Source organism: Pocillopora verrucosa, chromosome 14, assembly GCF_036669915.1.
Source record: "Pocillopora verrucosa isolate sample1 chromosome 14, ASM3666991v2, whole genome shotgun sequence".
NCBI classification, from domain to species: Eukaryota; Metazoa; Cnidaria; class Anthozoa; order Scleractinia; family Pocilloporidae; genus Pocillopora; species Pocillopora verrucosa.
This window is the reverse complement of record NC_089325.1, coordinates 11,640,149-11,662,012: the sequence shown is the minus strand read 5'-3', so window position 1 is coordinate 11,662,012 and position 21,864 is coordinate 11,640,149. Positions and strand designations below refer to the sequence as shown.

The 21,864-nt window shown below is 36.9% G+C and overlaps 2 protein-coding genes across 2 annotated transcripts; one reads left to right on the top strand and one right to left on the bottom strand.

The window, feature by feature from the left end:
- Positions 1 to 1,096: 1,096 nt before the first annotated feature.
- On the bottom strand, positions 1,097 to 6,724 carry LOC131789674 (uncharacterized). Its single transcript, XM_059106822.2, has 2 exons — positions 6,378 to 6,724; positions 1,097 to 2,790 (listed from the first exon to the last, which is right to left on the bottom strand). The coding sequence occupies exons 1-2, from the start codon at positions 6,587 to 6,589 to the stop codon at positions 1,929 to 1,931; spliced, it is 1,074 nt and encodes a 357-aa protein (XP_058962805.1). The 5' UTR covers positions 6,590 to 6,724; the 3' UTR covers positions 1,097 to 1,928.
- A 2,538-nt stretch (positions 6,725 to 9,262) lies between these two features.
- On the top strand, positions 9,263 to 17,912 carry LOC131789712 (uncharacterized). Its single transcript, XM_059106885.2, has 6 exons — positions 9,263 to 9,921; positions 11,973 to 12,077; positions 12,475 to 12,610; positions 13,678 to 14,534; positions 15,901 to 15,993; positions 17,134 to 17,912. Exons 1-6 carry the CDS (start codon positions 9,754 to 9,756, stop codon positions 17,248 to 17,250), a joined length of 1,476 nt encoding a protein of 491 aa, XP_058962868.2. The 5' UTR covers positions 9,263 to 9,753; the 3' UTR covers positions 17,251 to 17,912.
- The last annotated feature ends 3,952 nt before the right edge of the window (positions 17,913 to 21,864 follow it).

Here is a 21,864-nt window from a genome sequence, read left to right as displayed (position 1 = left end):
CAGTAATCTGCTTTCCTCTCATCTCCCGCCCTTTATCACGCAAAACTCCAGATTAAGGATTTACTATTGCGCGCACTTTCCTTTTTTGTCCCATTTCCGGCCTTAGTGAGCGCCCTTACCTCCCCTGTCACCCACGCCCCTTCCGCACGTTCGTTTCCAGGCTCCCACTCCCTTATGCCCCTCCACCAGCGGGGAAGAGCATAAGGGAGTGGGAGCAAGGTGAAAGTAATCCATTGGTTTTGGTTGACTGTGCCTAATGATTGGTCTAGAAAACTCGCGCTATCTGCTCGACCAATCGGAGGCAAAACTATATCCAATCACGAATTTTTCTCTAACGTTTTCCCGCGCTCCAGGCAGTTTGATTGTTTTTACTTTTAGTTTTTAATGGCTTCCTATAATTTTTTCTTTGTTATGATTGGCTGTTGCCATTACTCCGATTATGGTTTTCGACACTCAATCGAAATTTTCGTGAATGTAATGTTATAAGATCTAAAAATTACTTCAAATCCGAATGCTTTGTTCTTTTTAGGGGACGAGTCATGAGTGGAGTCACGCCCAAATCGGTCCCCTTTAAGAGGGTTCAATTTGAAATTTCGAACGGGCTTCCTCCCATCTTGGGGTTTTGACGTTCATCCAGTGTGCACCTGATTACAAGAATTTCCAATCGAGTTTCAGGACACATTATCAATGTATGTGGGCAATTGTTGAAATAATTTTGATAACATCATCAAAAGATTAAGTCTGGGTGTTTTTCCAACTTTAAACTAGATCATTATTGGCCACGAAAAAATTAAGGGCGGGAGGTTTTTTTTTCTTGGACCCCCACCCCCCTTCGCCAACTCCACCCCCCCCCCCCCCCCTCCCAAGTCTGCCACTGTTATAAACAAACCAAGAGAACTGGGTATTAAGGAAAGATCATACCCATTAGCTGAGAGGTTTGTATATTCTCAGAATATCTTTGCTGGAATTTGGATTGATGTTGTAAAGAGAAGTTACAACTTGATCACTTTTGGGTGGTCACCCATTCAACCTTGAGACACACTTCATCATTTCCTCACTCAGGCCTAGGCCCCAGACACTCAACAAGACAGGGCTTATTTTAAGTTTTCATTTTATTTTGAAATTTTTGGGTGAGTATCTCTACCTCTTTGAGTACTTCAATAAATAAAAACTTGATGTTTGTTATTTTGTTAACAGTTTAGTTTAAACAAGTTATATTTACATAGAAATGACATACATTTTGTCGCCTGAAAATTAAACCGTGTAAAAACGATATCAATTCGTGGAATTTTTTGGCACAGATATTTCTACATAGTGTTCTTGTCACAGAAATTTGTCACTAAATAAATTAATATCATTTTATAACTTCATATTGATAATAACAATAATGTCCAAAGCCACTTTTATGTTCGCGGCTTATCAAACTCAAAAAACGTTTGAATTTTGAGAAAATGATTGATATTTAAGTCTCATTGAGGAAAAAGCACTTTTTTTGCGCTCGAATATATTGTTCAAAGTCTTCAGCAAGAATTTTCTTTCGTGCTTAGATCAATAATTTCTCTCACCTAGCTCAAGTTTTTTTTTTCAAGTACTTTTATGGAGAATGTTTTCTAGTTGGCCTCTACCCTTCCCACCCTCAGTAGTAACATGATCCATTCCATAACTAGCTTTGGTTTTGTGGTCAACAATGCAAATAATGAATCAAACAGAAAAACTTTGTCTGTCCTTTGTCTTCTATTTAAGAAATTTTCTATACAACAAAAAAACTATAAATTTTCTTAAAATGTTCAATGTCTAATTTTATAACGCAAAACAATAAAACCAAATTTCGAATTTTCTTCCGTTAAACACTGAAACGGGAAATTCAAAGGATGATATTTTTACAAGCAATGTAACGTTCTGATGAAGAGATTGACATCAGCTGGAACTTAATAAGTTCCTTTACTTCCAATTTCTAAAACGAATTGTCCTTTCATCTCCTCTGGTGTTGAAGACTCCATTGGAAGGATCGCTGGTGCACCTTGGCTTGAGTTCAACTCGTCCTTTCCCCAGAGAGAATTTTCTTTCACATTAACGCAGCTCCCCAGGCCCTCCTTGGATAGTAGTAGTTGCTTGAGCCCGTCGTTGTTAATAGCAGTGGTCGGTGGTGAGGGTTTCTGGTTGTTGTGTATTGGTATAATGATCACGGGAAAGCGAGGGTGCCTGGTAAATTGGCGCGAAACTTCGTTGAACGCGTCTCGGAAGAACCACAGGTTCACAGAGGCGAAGAAGACCAGGCTTAGAAAGAAGAAAGCCAGCGGGATGTATGACATGCGCAGAAGCTCGTTTAGCGCCATTAAGAACGCAATGATGATGATAGAGACTGGGATAATTCCTTTGATGATAATAGCAAGTACAAAAACTAGGGCCGTCACACACTTTCGTGATGTCGATTCCTGTTCAAAACTGACCTCCTGACGAAAGCGTTCCTTTTCTCTCTCAGCAAATATCAGGCTCCCCTCGACACATAACATTACCACTCCCATGAGAGTGTTTTCCTCGAATATCAAAATCACAGCGTATGTTGCCATAGCAACAACATGGTGGACTAGGAGCGGTTTGTAATGGAAGATTTCGCTTCGGAACGTGAGGACTTCCGCTGCTTTGAACACGTAATGACCCAGAGCGATGGAAAACACGAGAAGAAAAGATCCTCCGAATGTGAAGAAAGGGTTTTGAAGGATGTCTGTACTTGTTAGTAAAACGATTCCACACGCAGGAAGAGCCACGCAAAATACGTGATTGGTAGAGCTAAAAAAAGAAAAACAGGTAAATTAAATGTTGGTTGTGTCTAGCTAAGAACCTGTCGCAATTTGAAAAAAATTGCCCGCGTAGTTAGCGGGTGATTCAAACCGGCGCACGCGAGCCAGAGGACACTCGCGTGTTACTCGCGTGCGTTCCCGCTGGGTGACTGTTACCCAGCTTCCAGGCCAACTCTCATTTGCCATGAGTTATGAAAAAAACATTGTAAAACAAAAGAATGGGCAGGCAGACAAAAATGATAAAAAAAAAGAAAAGATTAGGAAGATTTACCCGAACTGTTAAATAAGATCTTTGAAAAATCACACTAAACTTTTAATAATGCACAAAACCATGTCTTTGCTCATATAAAATTTGTTTACCATTAATAAAAAAGTAATGCAATTCACCAAGATATTATGGTAACATAACGGTATTTTTCATATTCGATGTTTTCTAAAACATTGATTTTTCACATTTGATAATTCTGTACCGTGATGCATAATCTGCGGAAATCCTTAAAATGAAAGGAACTTGGAAAGTATATTAATAGCATTGTTGTGATATCTGTCCGTTATTTTACAGGAAAATTGTGTTTGCTTTATGATTGTCACATTGAAAGTTAAAGAGGTGCAATTCATTTTCTGTTTTATTCAGAGGAGCATTTAGTCACCAACTTCCGTTTTCAACCAAAATTTATCTATCTGATTTTCAAGATCTTAAACAATTTCTTTCTGTTCAGAGTTTGCTTCACTCTGTAACAGGAACAGCGGGTGAGAACCTCTAAAAAAAACTGAACGCCACAAGTTTACTAAGGAAGTCTTAATTAACAGACAAAAGTTTGGTACAAAAATAGCTTACGCCACATTGTAGTTTTCGCCATTGATAGAAAACAGCTGAGTCGCAGTGAGGAAAAGCTGTATTTATTATTATCGTCACTAAGGAAGACTTTTCATTTAATGAGAAGCTTCTTTTTCAAAATAAACGTTGGATATCTAAAAAATGACAAGGTGCAGAGGTAGATAAATAACTTCAGGTTTTGGTCTATTTGTAAGCCATAGAAACCTTAAAAGTTTTTTTTTTCTAGAACTTGTGTCGGGTTGAAGTGTGGTTGATATTTATTTCTTCATAAATATTTTCCTTCGTAACATGAATATCCCATTTTTTCCGTGTTCCATGGCAGTCTAAATAACGCACAGCATCTTCACAGGAAGTCTAAGCGAAAAAACTGAGTATCTATCGTAGCGTACATCGAAATTACTTCGAAAATTCATCCAAGGCGATATTTGGAAAGAAACTCCCGATTTTCTAAATAAAGCCAGTGTTAGCTATAGTAATTTTTTTGTATATCGGCTGAAATATGTTTTCATTGAAGCAAATTTCCCTTTTCATCTTGTCACAAGAGAAAATTGAAATACATCGATCGTAAAACTGCAAAAAAGAAGGCAGGCTTCTTTACTTGGAGTGTTGACAACTAAAAGGATCCCGCTTGTGGGTGCCAAAGGTCAAATGGCTGCGCTCTAAAAAACTTTCATACACTTTCATCGAAGAAACGTCGACAAAACACACTGTGAGATTATTAACAGCAAGAAGGTCGCGTTTCGTTGCCACGAATTAAAATGTTTGTGAGACGTTTGACGAAAGTTTGAAAAAAGAGTGGGTTGGAGATCGCAAAAGTGGGCGAACATCAGAAATTGAAATTCAAAAACGACATTTTCTTACGGGACATTTACGTCCTCAGCGTGGGCCCGTCAAATTTCAACCTGGTCAAAGATATTGCATCTCCTGGGTAACCGAGTTAAGAAAGTTAAAGGGGCTATCAAAATATTGAGGAAGAAAAAGAGAGGGTTTAAATCTTACAGCACAAGTTTTTAACGTATTCTTCAACTTTTTTTGGTGGACTTCATTGATAAAGATACGAAAATTTTAAGTTTTCCCTTGCGGCGCTGAATGAATATTGCTGATACGTTAAGAATGAATAAGGTCTTCCTTTATCAATACGTGACATAGAATTGGTGCTCATAGAATTGGTGCTCTTGGTGCTAAAATTAGCCGGGTACCAACAATAAAAACTGAGAAAGCAGAATATCATTCTTGAATATTTCTGTTCATTTTTAGTTCCCGGACAATTTAGATATTTCGACAGTGATATCAGACAGAGCTACTGCATTTTTTCCTTTCAGTCAAATAATGCTATTTCAAACGAATTTTGTGCTATTGAAGTCTCCAATCGAAAAATTAAGGTGGTGTTTTACCTCATGTAAGAGGAAAGAGAATGTTTCAGCAAAAGAAGAAAGCTTAGCTAACACGAACACAAATTACGCCTAACGACATTGAGATCAGATCATCAGCTGAGTAATACTAAAAAATAAATGCTGATGCAAGGAAATCTCAGACAGAAAGGAAACTCACTGAACCACTGTAGAATTTTCCTGTTCCCGTTTACACATAGGCGACTCGTTGTTCCCTTTTTGATGATCACTGTAAAGTTATTTTAAAATTTGATATTGAACCAGCTGTTACCTGACCAGAAAACAGGAACATTTTTACCACTCGCAGTGCTAGCATCATTCAAAGTTGTGAATATTGTGAAATTTTCGAGTTTCTAGCTTTTAATCTAGTCTAATAAGACCGGGGAAACTTTTGAAAGATGCAAATTCTTTAAATGACGATGTCAAGCAACCGTGACAAAGTCGCCACCGATGCGGAATCACTGGACCAAATAAGGGAATTTTCCTGAATGATAAACTAACCCTGAATCGCTTCTGAAACTGAAACAGGGCTTTCAGGGGGAATACATATCAGCTAAGGGTGATCGTTTCAACCTTTCGAAACATGCATCATGACGAAAATAAAATAAAAGTATTGCTCTTCTTTTGATAAGTATTTTCGTATCTGATGGTGTTTTTCCCTGAAAAATTTTTCTATTTAACCAAAGGAAGTCGATCATAATCAGCTAAATGCGTATAATGTCTGTGTTGCAAAGACTTTTACTTTATTATTTTTTATTGTTAACGTTCAATTTTTGCGGGGGCTTATGTTTTTGCTGCTTGGATCCTTAAAAATGCAAAGGATAGTAAATACACTCGGGAAACTAACTTCTGATCTCTGTTTAAGTAAATAATGATCAACTGGTCTGTTCGCAGAACAATCCTCAGAGATAACCTCGCAAGAGATCGATACACTTCAACGTGAAGCCGATGTTAAAATTTCTTTTAAACGTGTATCACTGTTCATTCGATTGAAAATGAATGCAGAGGATCATAGAGAACACTTATTTGAAAATGTTTTTAAACTTCTGAAGCAAAAATTTAGACCGCTTAAACTAACTTTTCACCACTGTCTGTAACTCATCATTTGTCTTCGAACCTTTGTGTCTATTTACTGAATGAAACACGTGACAAAGAAGAATTAAAATCTTCGTTGTTGCTCACCACTCAATAAAATATTTGAGAGTAAGGCATCTTATTCCGAAGTCAAAAATTTCGTGGCCACCGGAAGTCAGAATGATAAACGTGTATTTAACATCTTGCCGATCATACCACAGGCATCGGAAAGAGTTTTCTATAAGATATTAATTGTGAAAAGCAGTTACTTACAATCTCCTACACCAAACTGGAATCTCGCCTAGCTGTTCCTCCATTTCATGTCCTCTCTGCCAACGACTTGACATTCTTAAGACGGCTTGACACAGCTTTGGCAAAATTACACTCCATAAAACGCAGAAGTTTATAGTCAATGATACGATGAGAAGAATCTCTGAATCTTTGTAACTCAGAAATAGTCCCGTTGCAAATCCGTCCGTTTCCATCTCGACTGCTTTCAGGATCGTAATTTTGTAAACACACAACTTTGTCGCGCACCCTTAAGAAATATTCGATTTGAATTTTTCCGCCTTCGACCAGCTGTCGATGACGCTTCGATCAACTGCAATATGGCACGCTAATGTTCGCTAAACTTTATTCTCATATGAGGGGAAGTCCTGTCATGTCATGCCTTAAAAATTGATTCTTAGTAAATAACCTAAAAAAAGCCACGTTCCGGAAGCGGATGTTCAATTTAACGCAAGGTCTAAAGGTCGACTTCCGGTGATCTGAAAGGCAGCTATATGAAAGGGCCGGTTCGTCATTTCCCGAGACTATTGTTAAATGCATTTCGTTCTTTTTTGTTTTGTCGTTCAAGCAAATTTATTTCACAATGCTTAAAACAATCGTTTTGTGTACACCTGTTAACGATAAAACCACGCTTTAGTCAAATCCAACACAAGAATCCACTCCTACTTGACGCGAGGCGTCGTTCCAGTGATTGGTTAGAAACTAATTGATAATTCTTTTCGAACAACAATTTTAACGTCTGAAATATTTGTACGACCTGTTTAATGTGCCCACACCTAACTGATCCTGACAAGTACTCTTATTTTGCTTCCTGTTTGTCGAATTTAAACTTTCATTCATCAACGAGTAATATATTATCACAGACGATTCTCGATCGGGCCGAATCACATTTTTTCGGCCAAATCGAGCAATTTATCCATAGATCTTCAGCGCAAATTATTTTTCAGAAGTCAGAAAAATCTTTTCTTTCTAAGCAAATGAAATAGAATTTTAAACAGACAATTTCCATCTGTTTAGATCAGCCTTCTGCGGCCGCTGAGCACTATCCAATGAGAGACTGGGCTCCTTCCATCCTAAAATTGAACGACACTACTGAAAAGACAGACAGGCTAAATATTTCATATCGCAGACTGACAAATATCCAGAAAATTAAAGTTTTTTTTAATATCATTATTGTCTATCAGAGCTATTTTTACTCCCACCAATAAAACTAAGACAGATCTAGAAACTAAGGAGAAAGTTTAGTGTTCCTGTTTATTTTCTTTTTTTTGATTGCGTAGGTCTGGTAATCTCTCACCTGGCAACAAATGTTTTTCTTTTAACAAAAATATTCCCGTCTGACCAACCAGGGTGCAAAACTGTATTATTACGTTTGTAACTTGACATTTCACTTGGTAGTAGCCCTTTACAGACATTTGATATTTAGCGGTTAGCAGCTCATGTGACTCTTTCGATTCCTAGAGCAACTGTTTTCGAGTAAGAACGGAAGATCACTTTCCGTAAAGACCTTATGTAAGAACCTCTTTCTCGTGGGAAGAACCGCAGGCTCATGCGCAAGGCCGTTCGAAGTGTTCGAGCGCGATCACTCTCGTGTACGTGAAGAAAGTTTCAGCTGAGGTCACTTTATCGTTTTCCTTGAATAGCTATCATCGATTTCAACAATTTCTAAATGTCAGGATAAGATGCTCGTATATTTGTGGATTTCTCGCGATTAACTACCTCTGTAGATTTGTCTACATCGAAGTAATTCGTTTAATTGTATGTGTGTTTGTTGATTGCTTTGTTTAATTTGATTGGCTGCCTGTATGTTTTATCGACTTCATGTTGTTTCGTCAACCTCATGTTCTTTTCATCAATTACTTCAAATATAATCACATCAGTTTTTTTTTTTGTTTTTATTCTTCGTGGTATCAAAGCGGGGTATATGGGGGTAAATGTAAGGGGGTGTTTCCCTCCTTAGTAAAAACACTGGTCCGCGATTTAACAAACAGGGCAACGGAAAACCACAAGAGTACCTTACCTCTGCAGTAAAGAATGTGGATGATCTCATCGAGGGTGCGTCATGGTTTCGATTCAGTCAACTATACCAACCGGAGCTTAATTTCCGAGTATTTGTCGTCATGTGATTTCAAGGAATTTTCCGCCCTAGCGTCAACAAGGTGTAACTAAAAGCTACTCAATAATAGGGCATACAATTGTGTGCGACCAAAAGAGTGCATTTTTTCTTAACTGTGAAAGAAACCCTTAAGATTTATGAGACATGGATTAAAAATAATATAGCTAGACAGAAGGATGCTCTGTAATTGGGGCGTAATTCTACTGAGCATAAAATGGCGTACTACAAAAATTAAACAGAGCAGGAATGCTTGCCAGTTAGTTCCGCTTTTGAGAGATCCAAGCAAAATTGTTAGTTTACGAAGGCCATATATCATTTCAAAATTTTCGCAGTTTATTTATGCCGTTTTTTAATTAAATTCTCTGAAAGATTTATCAATCTGCTTGTAGTGCGTAGTTAGGCGAGCCCATCTAAAACGTTCATGAAACGGTTCGACCCGAAACTATTGCTGTCGTCGTTTACCTATTATCGAATCGTTCTTGAACTCGAAAGTAAAACAAGAATGAAATTATCGACATTCCTGGTAAAGGAAGTCGCTATTTTTTACGAAAATAAGCGCATGAAACGAAAAAAGCATGGAAAGCTATTCTGGGAAATTTTACTTTCGATCCATTATCAAACGGGGGATTCCTTTAACTTCTCAAAACGGAAGTACATTCCTTTAGCCTCGTTTGTACGCTAAATTTACTTCCGGTCATCTTTGTTGTCATTTTAGCGGGAAACTAAGGTCGATCGAATCACTGATCGCGCGCAGTTTTAGAGAAATTGAGAACTTTTCTGTTCTCTGCCCTCGTGATCCTTCATTTTGGTTGTCTACTATAATCTGAAAGTGAATCGAGGATAAAACACCTTGATGCGGAATTCCATTGGAAAAATCAACAAAAAGTATTCCAACTAATCAATGTGTTTTGTTTGAAACGAGGCAATTTCATTCATTCATTTGCATGCGACTTTAGTTCCTTTGTTGGCTGGAAGCTCCAAAATTATCCGTCTTTTCTCTTTGAACTTAGGATTCGCCCGTTCTTTTTTATTTTAGAGTTAAATGCACAGTTCCGAAACATTTTTTTCCGACTAGCTGAAGCTCGAAAGCTTTTCCGATCGCTGTTGCCCGTGAGTTCTGCAATTTTCGCAGTGCTCAAGCATGGACGAGATTTTCTCATTCATTCTCACCACGTGTTAAAGTTTGTCCGTAAAAAAGGTTAAAAAATCAACGAAGAGCACAAAATTTAGAGCCACTTCGAAAGGATGGAAAGTTTAGTGTTCGAGGTAGCTCGGAAAAACTCCAAAACGTGCCAAATCGAAGGATGTCATGAAATTACAGTTGGTTCCAGAACGGCCTTGTGCCGAAAGCACCGCAACAATAGATACAAACAAAATTACAAGAAGAAAAAACGCAAGGCCCAAGGATCTGAGGTAAGTTTTAAATCACTCTGCTGTTTTTAAGATTATCTTTAAGGACTGCTCTTCACATGTGTGAATTTTGATTTAGATAAAATAGCATTTTTGGTAAATAACTTTTGGGCACAAGTCACATGTCTTTGTGAAGCACATTTCCATTTTTCATTCTGTATTGTTTTAGCACCAATAAGCATCTTATCCTTTTCATTCAAAGGTGGTATTTTACAGGTTTCGTAGGTTGCCTAAGTTCATTAAACATTGATGAATCTAACTGGTATTTGCGAACTGTTCATATATTGAGGGATGTACCGAGAATATTAAATATCCTTGTATTATTCCGGAATGGAAATTCCAAACTTCTAATTTCAATCGCGCTTCTGTTATTCTCTTCTCATATTCATCGTGTTCAGATTTCAAATGCTCTGGAGTTATTTTGAGTATATAAGAGTAAATGATCATTTCATAGATAGTCGCCACTTGGGCCATATGTTTCCTTTGATGCAGATAGAACCTTTTATTGAATCAAATTGCAAAGACTTATTATCATAACTAAGATTGCTGCGTTGTCAAATAAAGTTTTGTAAAAGTCAGTTTTAACTTCGTCTGCTTCAAAGTAAAACGTAACTTTCAAATGTGTCAAATTTCATTTGCTTCCTGTGCGTTTGAATTTTCAAATCCTTGTATCTTTACATCAAAGAGTTGAAATATAAATTTATTTTTGTGTTGAGTTGATATTTAAAATATTTTCGTTGGCCAAGAGTTGTCTTGTGCATCTAAATATTTTAAGTAGTTAACCTCCCCACCCATAAGAAAATGCGCGCCCACTTGATGGATCTCTAGACAGGTTGCCTTTGTTCAGCAATTTAACCAGTGTGTCATTGAATTTTTTTAACCAAAGAAAAACCTTTCACAGGCAGAGACTTGTAGGACTTGTGTGAGTGTTTGCTCAATAAAGCTGTGCTCTCAACTCTTTCATTCCCAAGATCTCATTAGCAATTCTTCCTACTGTCTGCCATAAAATTCTTATGATTTCAATACAGAGAATTTGGTATTGAATCAACTTGTAGTCAACCAATTTAGTTTTCTTCCTTATTCTCCTCACTTTTCTGCTTGATTCTGTCCTGACATTGTCAGGAGAAATTCTGTCTTGGTCACTCATGAGAGTTTAAGGGTTAACTCTTTCACTTCCCAGATCTAAATATGAATTCTCTGCATTGTGTGCTATACTCTTTGGTGTAATGTTGGCTTTGAGAATTAATGTCAAACAATATCCATCTGTTTTTCTCATTCTTTCTTCTCACTACCTTTCTGCCCAAAACTGTGTTTATATTGTAAGGAGAAATTAGCTTTTGGTCACTCATGGAAAAAGAGGGTAAGTACTGGTGAATTTTGCAGACAAAGAGGAAAAGGAATTGCACACCAATACTGGTGTTGACTTAGTATAGGACCTGCCCTTTACAAGTTCAGTGTTTTTCACATTGATATAGGCTATTTGGAGGATGGCAAAGGAAGTTGTTAAGCTCAAAATTGATGCGCAATGCATGAATTTTTACAGAAAGACAAAGTTTACATATTCTCTATACTCTTCTCTTTATTTCATAAAGTGGTGATAAGGAGAATTTGTTTAACAATCAAGAGCTTCTTTAGTTGGTGATAATTGCCATTATTCTTGAGCCTTTAATTGAGATTTAAGGGTGATATTATAGGGAGAACTTAGATATTAGTCACTCTTGGGAATCAAAAGATTAATGCTCGAGTGGTAGGGTAAGAAATAGAAACATTTTCCTTAGGATTGTGACATACATAGTTGAGTTCAGTCCATAGATCATGACTCAGAGCTGAATGTTTAGTGTTTCATCCTCCCACTCAGATGATACAAATTTCACGATGTGATCTTCATTTTTTCTCTCTCATCCTTTTTTTCATAGAGCCACGCAATTTTTTTCAGTCTTCCTTACACCATCATGTATGCTCCTCCAAGAAGATCTTTTTTACAATTTTTTTTTATAATAGGATGTATAGAAGTGTACACCTTATGTAATAGTAGAAGTCATTTTATTTATCAGGAAATACAGAGTGAGTCTATCGAAAACCAACTTGCAGAAGAAAAATGTTTGATGGAACAGAAATATGCCAGTATGCTGCAACAAGTGTTAGCTCAGAAGCAGTTGGTAAGCAATCATGGAATAATTCACCCCTCTCTTTAATAACCAAACCATCATAGGATAATCTTATGTTTTGAGTGCTTTCTTTGCTCCTTTACCCCTGATTATTAAATCTCCCCTACAGTTGCTATCCATTCCCTTGTAAATTAGTTTCAAGAAATTGGTGTTTAATCAAGATAATAACTTCCACCTGATAATTTTGAGTACCAGTGTTCTCATTACCTGTTTGTTGGATAATGTATGGATGTTACAGGGAGAAGTTACATGCTAATCACTTCCAGGAGTTAAAGGATTGATTTGTCATAATCAATGCTGACAATCCAAAACCCCAGTTATCTTTGATTATGGAGCCAATGATCTCATCACTCTGTATTAGTATTAACTATAAATTTAACTTTCCAAGGAATTGTTACAATCTGAAAAAGTGATCCAGGTTTTAAGAGCCCATCAAAGGAGAGTTAAAGAAGAAAAAATAAAGGAAATTCAAGAAAGGAAAGAGAAGAAAGAACATGAGCCACCCAAAGAAACTTTAGATCTACGTAAGTGTAAAATTGATTTTTTGGAAGGACCTAAAGAGACACTGCCCAAAATCTCAAGCCGAAACAGGGAGAGGCTGTTTCAACTTATTTTCATGTTTCCAAATAAGTTACAGAACTACATTTCCTTACTTTAATTGTGTATAAAAATTCAAACCACTGTAACAACTTGCTTTAAGGAAAATTTTCTGCTGCTAGGTCAAATATTTGCACGCTCAGAAATTCTCTAGGCATCCCATAAGCTTTTGCTACAGCCTGTGCCAAGATGTTTTGCACAGAGAATTGTCACTTAGGGTGACCAGGCTATATAAAACAGTCTATCACATGACACATACAGAAGGTAAGGCTTAAAGGATCTGAATTTTGAGTCACAACCTGTGGTTTTTACATGAGTAAGAATTCATGTGCAAGAGAGTTCATGTACTCAAAAGGCTGTGTTGAAGTAGTGTCATAATCTGTAACTCAGTAACAAAAGCATTTATATTTGAAAAACATATTTTGACTGGTTCTTGTTGCCTGATCATTGTTATGGCTTTTACGGCAATTCATGCAACATTTCAAGACTTCTTCTTGGACAACAAAGGAGGAAGAGGCAATTTTCACTAACTTCTTAACCCCAAAGAAAGACTAACACCTAATTCCTCCTCACAATATTAGCCTGAATAAAAATGGGAAGGTCACAAGATTATACAAAATGATCAAAAATTAAAGGAGCTGTTAATTGTTAAGTAAATTCCCTTTGTCAGCACCTGATGAAATGTATAGAGACCAGTATGGAAAATATGCACACTGATGTCACGGTGTACAGGATTAAAGAAAGGTGCAGAGCATGAGAAATATTTTCTGAAAAAGTGTGTCTTTCCTTGACTTCAGACAATGAAAACTAAGTTGTATAAATATTACAGCCTGCCAAATTGACCACTTAAGCTGCAAGTTTAGTTGCCAAATTTTTTTGTATTCTCCATGGCAGCTATAACAGTCGTAGTTTCAAGAACTGAGTGAAGAGAGATCCAGACAAAAGCACAATTTTTTACCTTAAATAATTGGGAACTGCACTTTTTTATACCTAGGTATGCCACTTAGTGGTTTGGTTAAAGATGGCTCAGTCACAGAGAAAAGTCCTTCCAAGGCATTTAAAACTACCAAGAACTCTGGTAAAGCAAATCAGAGCAAAAAGAACTCTAATAAGGGATCACCCTCTAAAGATGCTCGTCTAGGAAATAATCTTTCTTTCTCAAGACACATGGAAAATGTTTCAACACCCCCTTTGCCAGATTTAGTACCAGCAGGAATAAGTGTTCCACCTTACTTAGGAAACAGGAATGGAAACTTTGCAGGACAAAACCCATATGGTGCCACTGGCTCACCACAGCTGACTCCAATCCAACCTGCCATTATGTCACCTCAGCGGATTCCTAAGATTGAAAAAGTATTTAGTTACCAGCCAGCAATGAGCACTGTTAGTAATTCCTCCAAAGTTTGCATGGATGCTGCTGTTAAAGACCTTTCTCCAGGAAATCATGGAAAAGGTTCTGCAGTCCCCACCAATCAACCAAGGCCAGCTCCTGGTGCAATTTCCCAGCACTCAAACACAGATATGAACAATTTTATTCTTCTTAACTCCAAAGCTGTTCATAGTACTCAAGCCAGACTACTGCAGAATTTACTGCCATACCCAACAGTCCAAAATAGCATTCCAAGTAGTGCAAATATCACCTCCCAAGCAGGGCAAACAAGGCCATCTTTTCAAAATATGTTGACACCATGCTCATCTACATCTGTATCAACTGGAGGAAGTGGTGCAGGGATGCTGCACCAAAGTCAGATGAGTTTTCCAATCACAAACTTTAGCCAGGCAATGTCAATGCCAAATAACAGTCAGATTGTAACTACAGGAACATGTACACAATCTCACCTAACAAGCCAGGTAAGGTTCAAGGAACAGTCTTGTTTTTTGTTGTTGTTTTTTCTGTCAGTAAATAACTGTTTTGGGATGTGACGTGTTTTATCAACTCTTTAACTCCTGGAAGTGATTAACATGTAACTTCTCCCCATAATATCTCTACATTATCCAGCAAGCAAGCAATGAGAATACTCAAACTTATCAGATAGAACCTTCTATCTTGATCTAACACAAAATTCTCCTTACCAATTTAAAAAGAAATTATTAGCAATCAGAGGGGAGAATTTACAATCACATCTTGGGAGTTAAAGAGCTGATATTAAAAGGGTTGCCGATGTTTAGCAAACTGAAAAAACTCTTTGAAAGATCCTCGTTAAATCCTTGAGGATCTTGAAGGATCCTTGAAAAGAACTTTGTGAGGATCCTTATGAGGATCTTTGTAATATCCTTTAAGGATCTTTATCAAATCCTTGAGGATCTTAACAAACGTTTTTGCTTACAAAGATCTTTGAGGATCTTTTAACGATCCTCTAAAGATCCTTGAAAGATCCTACTCCTTAAGGATCTTTGGCAGGTCTTTGACAATCCTTGAAGATCCTCAAAGATCAAAGATTTTTCACCAGGAATGACAAGAGACAGTTGATTGCTAAAAACAATGCAATGCAAATCAAACTTTGAGATTCTTGAGTTATGGTTCATTTCCCTCTGAAAGAGAAAAGAGAGAACAAAGAACAATTTCAGAGAGTTCTTTTGACAATTTAGATTACCACTGTCAAGAGGTGCATTTTTTCCTCGAATTTTCAGTGAACAATCTGATCACATTGTTCATTTGACATATGACAATATTTTCTATTTATGTATTTATTTAAGTAACTTGACAAACCTATCCAAATTTTGAACTTTTTATAGTACGCCTTAAAATTAATTCACATACAGTCAAAAACTGTAGATAAAAAAAAAACAAATAAGCATACAAAGAAATAAAGGAATAATACAAGAGTGTAATAACCTCAGCTTATTTTTTACTTAAGGAAATGATTAGTAATATGGTGGCTGAATGATTAAAACAGAACTCAGGTTGCAGAGGTCTGGGTTCGATACCTGGCCAGGTCATTGTGTTGGGTTCTTGAGCAAAACACTTTACATTCATTGTGTCTCTTGCCACCCAGGAGTACAAATAGGTCAGTTGAATTGTCAGGAAAGCCTGATGAAATGCTGACAGGGGGGAAAGGGTGGTGGGGTAACCTTGCAATGAACTGACATCCCATCTAGAGGGGGGAATGCTCCTGGTCACTTTATGCCAAGGAAGGTGGGATAAGCTAGGGTTGGATAGGCCACTTAGTTCAACTGTACCTTTTACCTTATTTTCTGTTTTGCTTTGACTGAGTAGGTTGATGTATCACAAAACTGGTCAAACCAGATGGCACAGGGAAGGCTGCAGACTCCTTCAGTACAGGATGACTTCCTGCTTCAGATGCTTCAGGTAAATGAATTGTATCTATTTTTTTGTAACACTTTCATTTGTTTGCTAGTATTTTAGCTCTAAGATTAGCAAACAGAAGCAAGTTTTTGAAAAGGCTTCATTGCTGCTCCATGATTGAACTTGGTTACTGTTGTAAAAAGGTATCTTAATGTTTTGAAAAATAAGGTCTTAGATTCTAAATATAGGCATCTTTTTTTAGCCTTAGGTTTTGTTACTGTCATAGGTAAGACTTTTCCACAACAGTGCTTCCATGGCTTATTTATAACACTTCAAAGTGGGTAATAGTGTCCTATATGAACAATGTTACCGAATTATTTGGGGCACCCACAGTCTACTACTCATCTAAGGAAAGTAAATAGGTAGAGCCAGCTTGTGAACCAGTAGGATCTGAACATCTGTTAACCCAAATAAAATATATTAAAGTTCACACGGCAACCAGGTGGACAATCAGACATAGTTTGAAGCTACACTGGTTTGCAGATTTAATGAATGTAACCGAAGAAGTTACAATTCATAGAAACGTTGGGTCTATGAATTGTAACTTCTTCGGTTACATTCATTAAATCTGCAAACCAGTGTAGCTTCAAACTATGTCTGATCTGTTAACCCTTTAACTCTCAAGATCAAATGATTAATTCTCCCTTCAAGCTGCTACACATTTCCTTGTAAAGTAGTAATGAGAATTTGGTGTCAGATTAAGATAACTTCTACCTGATAAATTTGAATATTCTCATTACCTATTTGCTGGATAATGTAAGGATAATATAGGGAGAATTTACATGTTGATCACTTCTGGGAGTTAACTGATTAACATTAGCTTATTCCCCTTTGACCAGGAGTACTGCGACCAAGTAAGATGCAAGTCCATTTCTAGGTTACCTCTCAGCATTTTGCTAAGTTTCCTTCATAATTTTTGGTTCTAATTTGTAAATCCAAGTGAAGAGAGATGCTGTAAGAATCACCAGAGCACAAAATGGTGATTAGCTCAGAGCTTACACTAATATGTAAGCCCATTGGAATCCAGATTGAAGATCAGGAGTCCAGTGGGCAAATTGCAAGGCTGTTGCATAGGCACCTTATTTTTCTCTTTAGGGTGACAATAAAAAACATTGCAATTTAGCTTAAAATTTTCTCTTTCAGGAAAACAAAGAGCAGCAAGTCCAACTTGGTGCCCAGTCCCAAACAAACAGTGGGTTGTCCAGTATAGATCACGTGATACCTGATTCCTCTTGGGCTGCAATGACCATTGGGATATGACAGCATGAGGCGTGGCTACGTAGTCTACTCATGCTCAATCCTTGTGTTCCAATTTTCTGTACCTCTCAACATAAGTTTTATACTTTTTTATTCATCTTCCCTTACGCTGAAGTCGTTACATATTACAACTACGTTTTGAGCCTAGGAATCGTGTTAATTATTTTATATGTTCAGAGCCAATATTCTTTCACTGTGTTTTGTGTTCAAAGGTTGCTTATAAGGAAGAAAACAGCGAGAACTATGCCACGTCTTCTGAAAAAAAAACCAACCAAACTAACACGATGTATTGGGTGCATTTCGAAAGAGTGTCAATAAATCAGAACCAACTAAAAACCGCAGCCATTAGAACAAAGAAAATGTACTCCTTTTTTTTCTCAAAAGAGTAACATTGTTAAGTCCCACCCAAATTTTAATACCAAGGTGTGGTATTCAGTTTTAAATGTACAACTTCTCTTTTACCGACGGGCGCCGTCATGTGACAACTTTGACAAGTTGCTAGGTAACATGCATGAAGAAAATCACTCGCTCACAAAGTCATCACTGTAGCTTTCAAAGTTGTTTTACTGTGGGCTGTTGACATTTGCATTTTTATATTATGAACTAGTATTGTTCATGATTCACGTTTGTTACTTTATCCGCCTTGCATCTTTCTCGCAATTAAACTTCCTTTCAACTTTTAGGAGAAATCTCGCCATGAGGTTTAATTATTTTTTAATAATTTGTTTGTTTAAGTCTTTTTGATGGCTTTCTCTTTTGTCTTCTTTTGTTTTTCTTCAACTCTTATAGCTTTAATTAACACTGCCAATTAAATTCCTATTTTCGAAGCCAGGAATTGAACACGCTTTCAGAGATGACAAACGATTTCGTCACTTGAATGACGAACGCTTTTCCATCGTAAAATGCAGAGAAGAGACTGTTGGTTTCTAGAATCCGAATCTATACGTAACTGGACCCTTTTAAGGAATCCTGTTTTAGCTCCTAAATATGATGTCTACCGATGACTTTGGCTCGTAGTCATCTACTGGAGATGATTCCCATTCTTAAAGGAACGTTTGTACCAAATTCTCAGTTCCATTTCTAAAAATCCATCCTACGTCGTCAAGAGAACACTTAATGTCTTTTGCTATGTTGATGATAAAGATTGTAGACTCAGGTCGTTGCCAAGAGCAAGTTGTTCAAGGTCACTCCACACAAACGAAGTATTCTCTGTTCTTTTTGCAATTAGCTCTCGCTTTGTTTGTGGTAAACCACAGTTACATGAATCAGTACTGCTAATTACTTACAGCTGTTTGTTTAAAAAGTTAAACTGTTAGAATAATGGAAATCACAGGGAAAATGCCCAATTTGCAAGATTTTAATTTGCTCAGCGAAAATTTACATCAGTATGAAAGAAAATCGGACGCCATGTCGAGCTTTCACGTTGGTTAATTTACTTACGTTTTAAAAGGGTTATGAAAAGAGCTTTTCCCGGTAAAGATCATCTTGGTTTGTCTTTTTATCTACTAAAGCCTTGAAAAAATCCGGTTTCACTTCCGTAAACGATGTTTTGGCCTAAGTATGCAAGCTAATTTTTATTACTTAAACGACACTGGTAACAATTTTATGTTCCAATATACAGATATTTCGGTGGGCTTCTGCTTGAAACAAATGAAGCCTATTACATGTAAATGGTGAACGATGGTTGCCTCATGAAAACCAAAGTAAAGGCTCAGAAAATCGAACTTTCAAGATCTCTCTTTTCAAGCAAAAGTTTATCAAACTTTTGCTTTGATACAAAAGTAATGGAAGATTTAAAACGTGCTAAAACCTTTTTCTCCTTTAATCAGCTCATGGCAGTTACAAAACAAAGCGCCCCTTTGACAACGTAGCCTTTTCTGTGTGTTTTCATTTACGCTACACGTGAATACCCTAACGTGCAGGTTTTCATCACAGAACACCTGCCGCGGAGCATAATATTACCAAGGTTCTTTTGTTGTCCTCTGAAAGGCTACATTATTAATAAGTTAAAAAAACTATCAAATGCCATTTTGCTCCGCTGTGTCTTCGCGCGCAACTTTTCGGATCGCGGCCCTGTCTTAACAAGGCTTTCATTTGAATAAACGGCTGTTGTCGAAGATTTACCCGCCTCTGTTGCGAACATATTGCATCAAAAGTTACGCATAATTCTATTATCAGCGCGTGATTTTCTGTTTTTGTAACTCACGAATATGTATATTTGGTTCTAGGTAAATTCAGCGGTCATGTTCAGCTTAATCTTTACAAAATGTTGCTGACATTGAGCATAGTGTTAAAAATATGGCACCCAGTTAGTGCAAACTTATTACAGAGCCAAACAAAAGCCGTTCGTTGCTAAATACTCGTTAGAGATTGACACTTGTCTGTGAGAGCTAAATATCGAAAAATATTAACATCGTGATAACCACGGTAAGTTACAACCTTGGAAAGTTACTGTGAGTCACATGCTTTGATACGGAACTGAAGGGAAATACTAGTGAAAAAGGGGGCTTGGAAGTTTAATACTTTCCTGGCAAATTCCGCGTTCTTTGTTAATATAGTCATGAATAATTATTTTCGATTAACACTCTCCTTTGAAGTTCTACTTTATGAAAAGATAAATTCAGCCACGGGAGAAACCCTCAACCCATGTGCGGTGTCTGATTGTTGTGAACGGGGATGGTTTTCCAAGAAGTTGGTCGAAAATTCTAACATTTTGCCTTTAAGAATTTCTAAGCTTCTCTCTGTGAGAGAGAGCTTTGGAGAAGTAATTAAAGAAAGAGCTATACACACAAAATTGCAGCTGCCAAGCACAATTTACACTTCGTTGCTTGTTCATATTTTTATGGCTGAAAATAAGCAAATCTCATACCACCTTCTTTTCGCTGATGTTTGAAATTTTTTATCCACATACTTCTCTGAGAATGGAATACATCACCGAAGAATTTCCTCTCCCTGTAGATTTAGTGCGATTAATTGTGGGCGATCCGTGATGAACTTATAGAAAAAGAGACTGCACGTCATCTTGTATCAATATGATGAATATGTTTATTTGTGAAAATGTCTTGAGTCCTTGCCATGTTTAGCTTTCACTGTGTGTAGATCAACAAAAGTAAATTTCAAGTATAAGTGAGAATGTGGGTTTCGTTTCTTTAAAAGCTGCCAAAAAAAACTAGTTCAAAAAATACACCGTTTCGTTAATATTTAGAAGCGGGCTGGTAGACCAACTAAAAAAAAATTCGTCAAACGCGTCTTTAGATATTGACGAGTTTTTGCGTGAAAAATTCACGAAAACTTATGCCCTCAATCACTCGCTTTTATTATTAGTCATCGAAAGCATACAACTCTGCACACCTGCTGAATTTTATCCCCATGAGCCAAGGTGTGGACGGAAAACATACAATTTGCTCAGCTTAAAACTGACAGCATCAGCCGTCCCTAAAAGGTTTTATAAAAATGGAAATGGTAACTCATATTTTGAACCTTTTGTCACTGCTCTTAAACCTTTTATGAAAATATCAGTCGAAAAATTCTTTCCTAGATACGCGACATGTTGACTGCGTTCGTTTCTATCAAGACAATCTTTTTATCAAGTTGCCTAAGGCTGGCTTGTGCGCTGATTAAAAAGTATGTCTCTAGGATATTTGTTATTTGAAAAAAACAAAAAAAATAGCAGAAAGCACTGCATGCGTTATTTATTTAGTTAAACAACTTCTCATTCTCCAAAATAATAAAAACATTTTGACAGTTGGGTCTATTTCCAAGCAGTTCTGACGCTGTTTTTGGGTATTTTAATAACTATGTCCCAATTAAATTTTATGTGATCTACTCAGAGCGAGACAGAAAGAAGAATCACAAATTAAAGATAACATCTTTTTAATTTTCTTATTAATTTTAAGGGATGGTAAAATCTGATTTTTTGTTTGCAAGGCATTTTCACGAAAAGGGAAAAATACGAAATATGGTATATTGCTATTTTTTTCTTAATCATATCAAGTTATGCGAGAACTGCATGCAGAAGAAACGTTCTATTTCTTGTTAAAAAAAAAAAAACGGAGATTCATCAGCGGCAAAACAAAGACTATCCCTAAAAAAAAAAAGCCAGCTCATTGATAGAACCATCTAATGAAAAATTAATGAGAAAGACTTTTATCCAAACCGCGTGTTAGTTACCACGAATTGTTTTCGTCTTCCTTTGTTCATTATCTCCTTTTCAACTGCAAGGTTAAGAAAACATCATTCTTAAAATGAGAAATAAATCTAAAGCCTTTTTTTCCTTAAAATAAAGAAAATTGCTGTTTTTCGCTAAATGCGTGCCAGAAAGCAATTCTCTTGATTACACCGTGGTAGGGAAATGGCGAAATGATATATTCTGTGGAAAATGATTACAGCCAGAACACAGAATCAGACAAATTGACCCAGCCATATGATAAGTCAAGTCTGTATATTCTGACAGCTGTTCATATGCGACATCGAAACTGCGCCTTCAAAATTTGCGCGAATTCACTATTATTTGGATAACAAGATATTAACCAGAGCGCGCACAATGCTATCCATTGTTAACTCATTTTGCCTTGGTTGCGCAAAAGGACTAATTTTTAAGAAATGAAATACAACGCG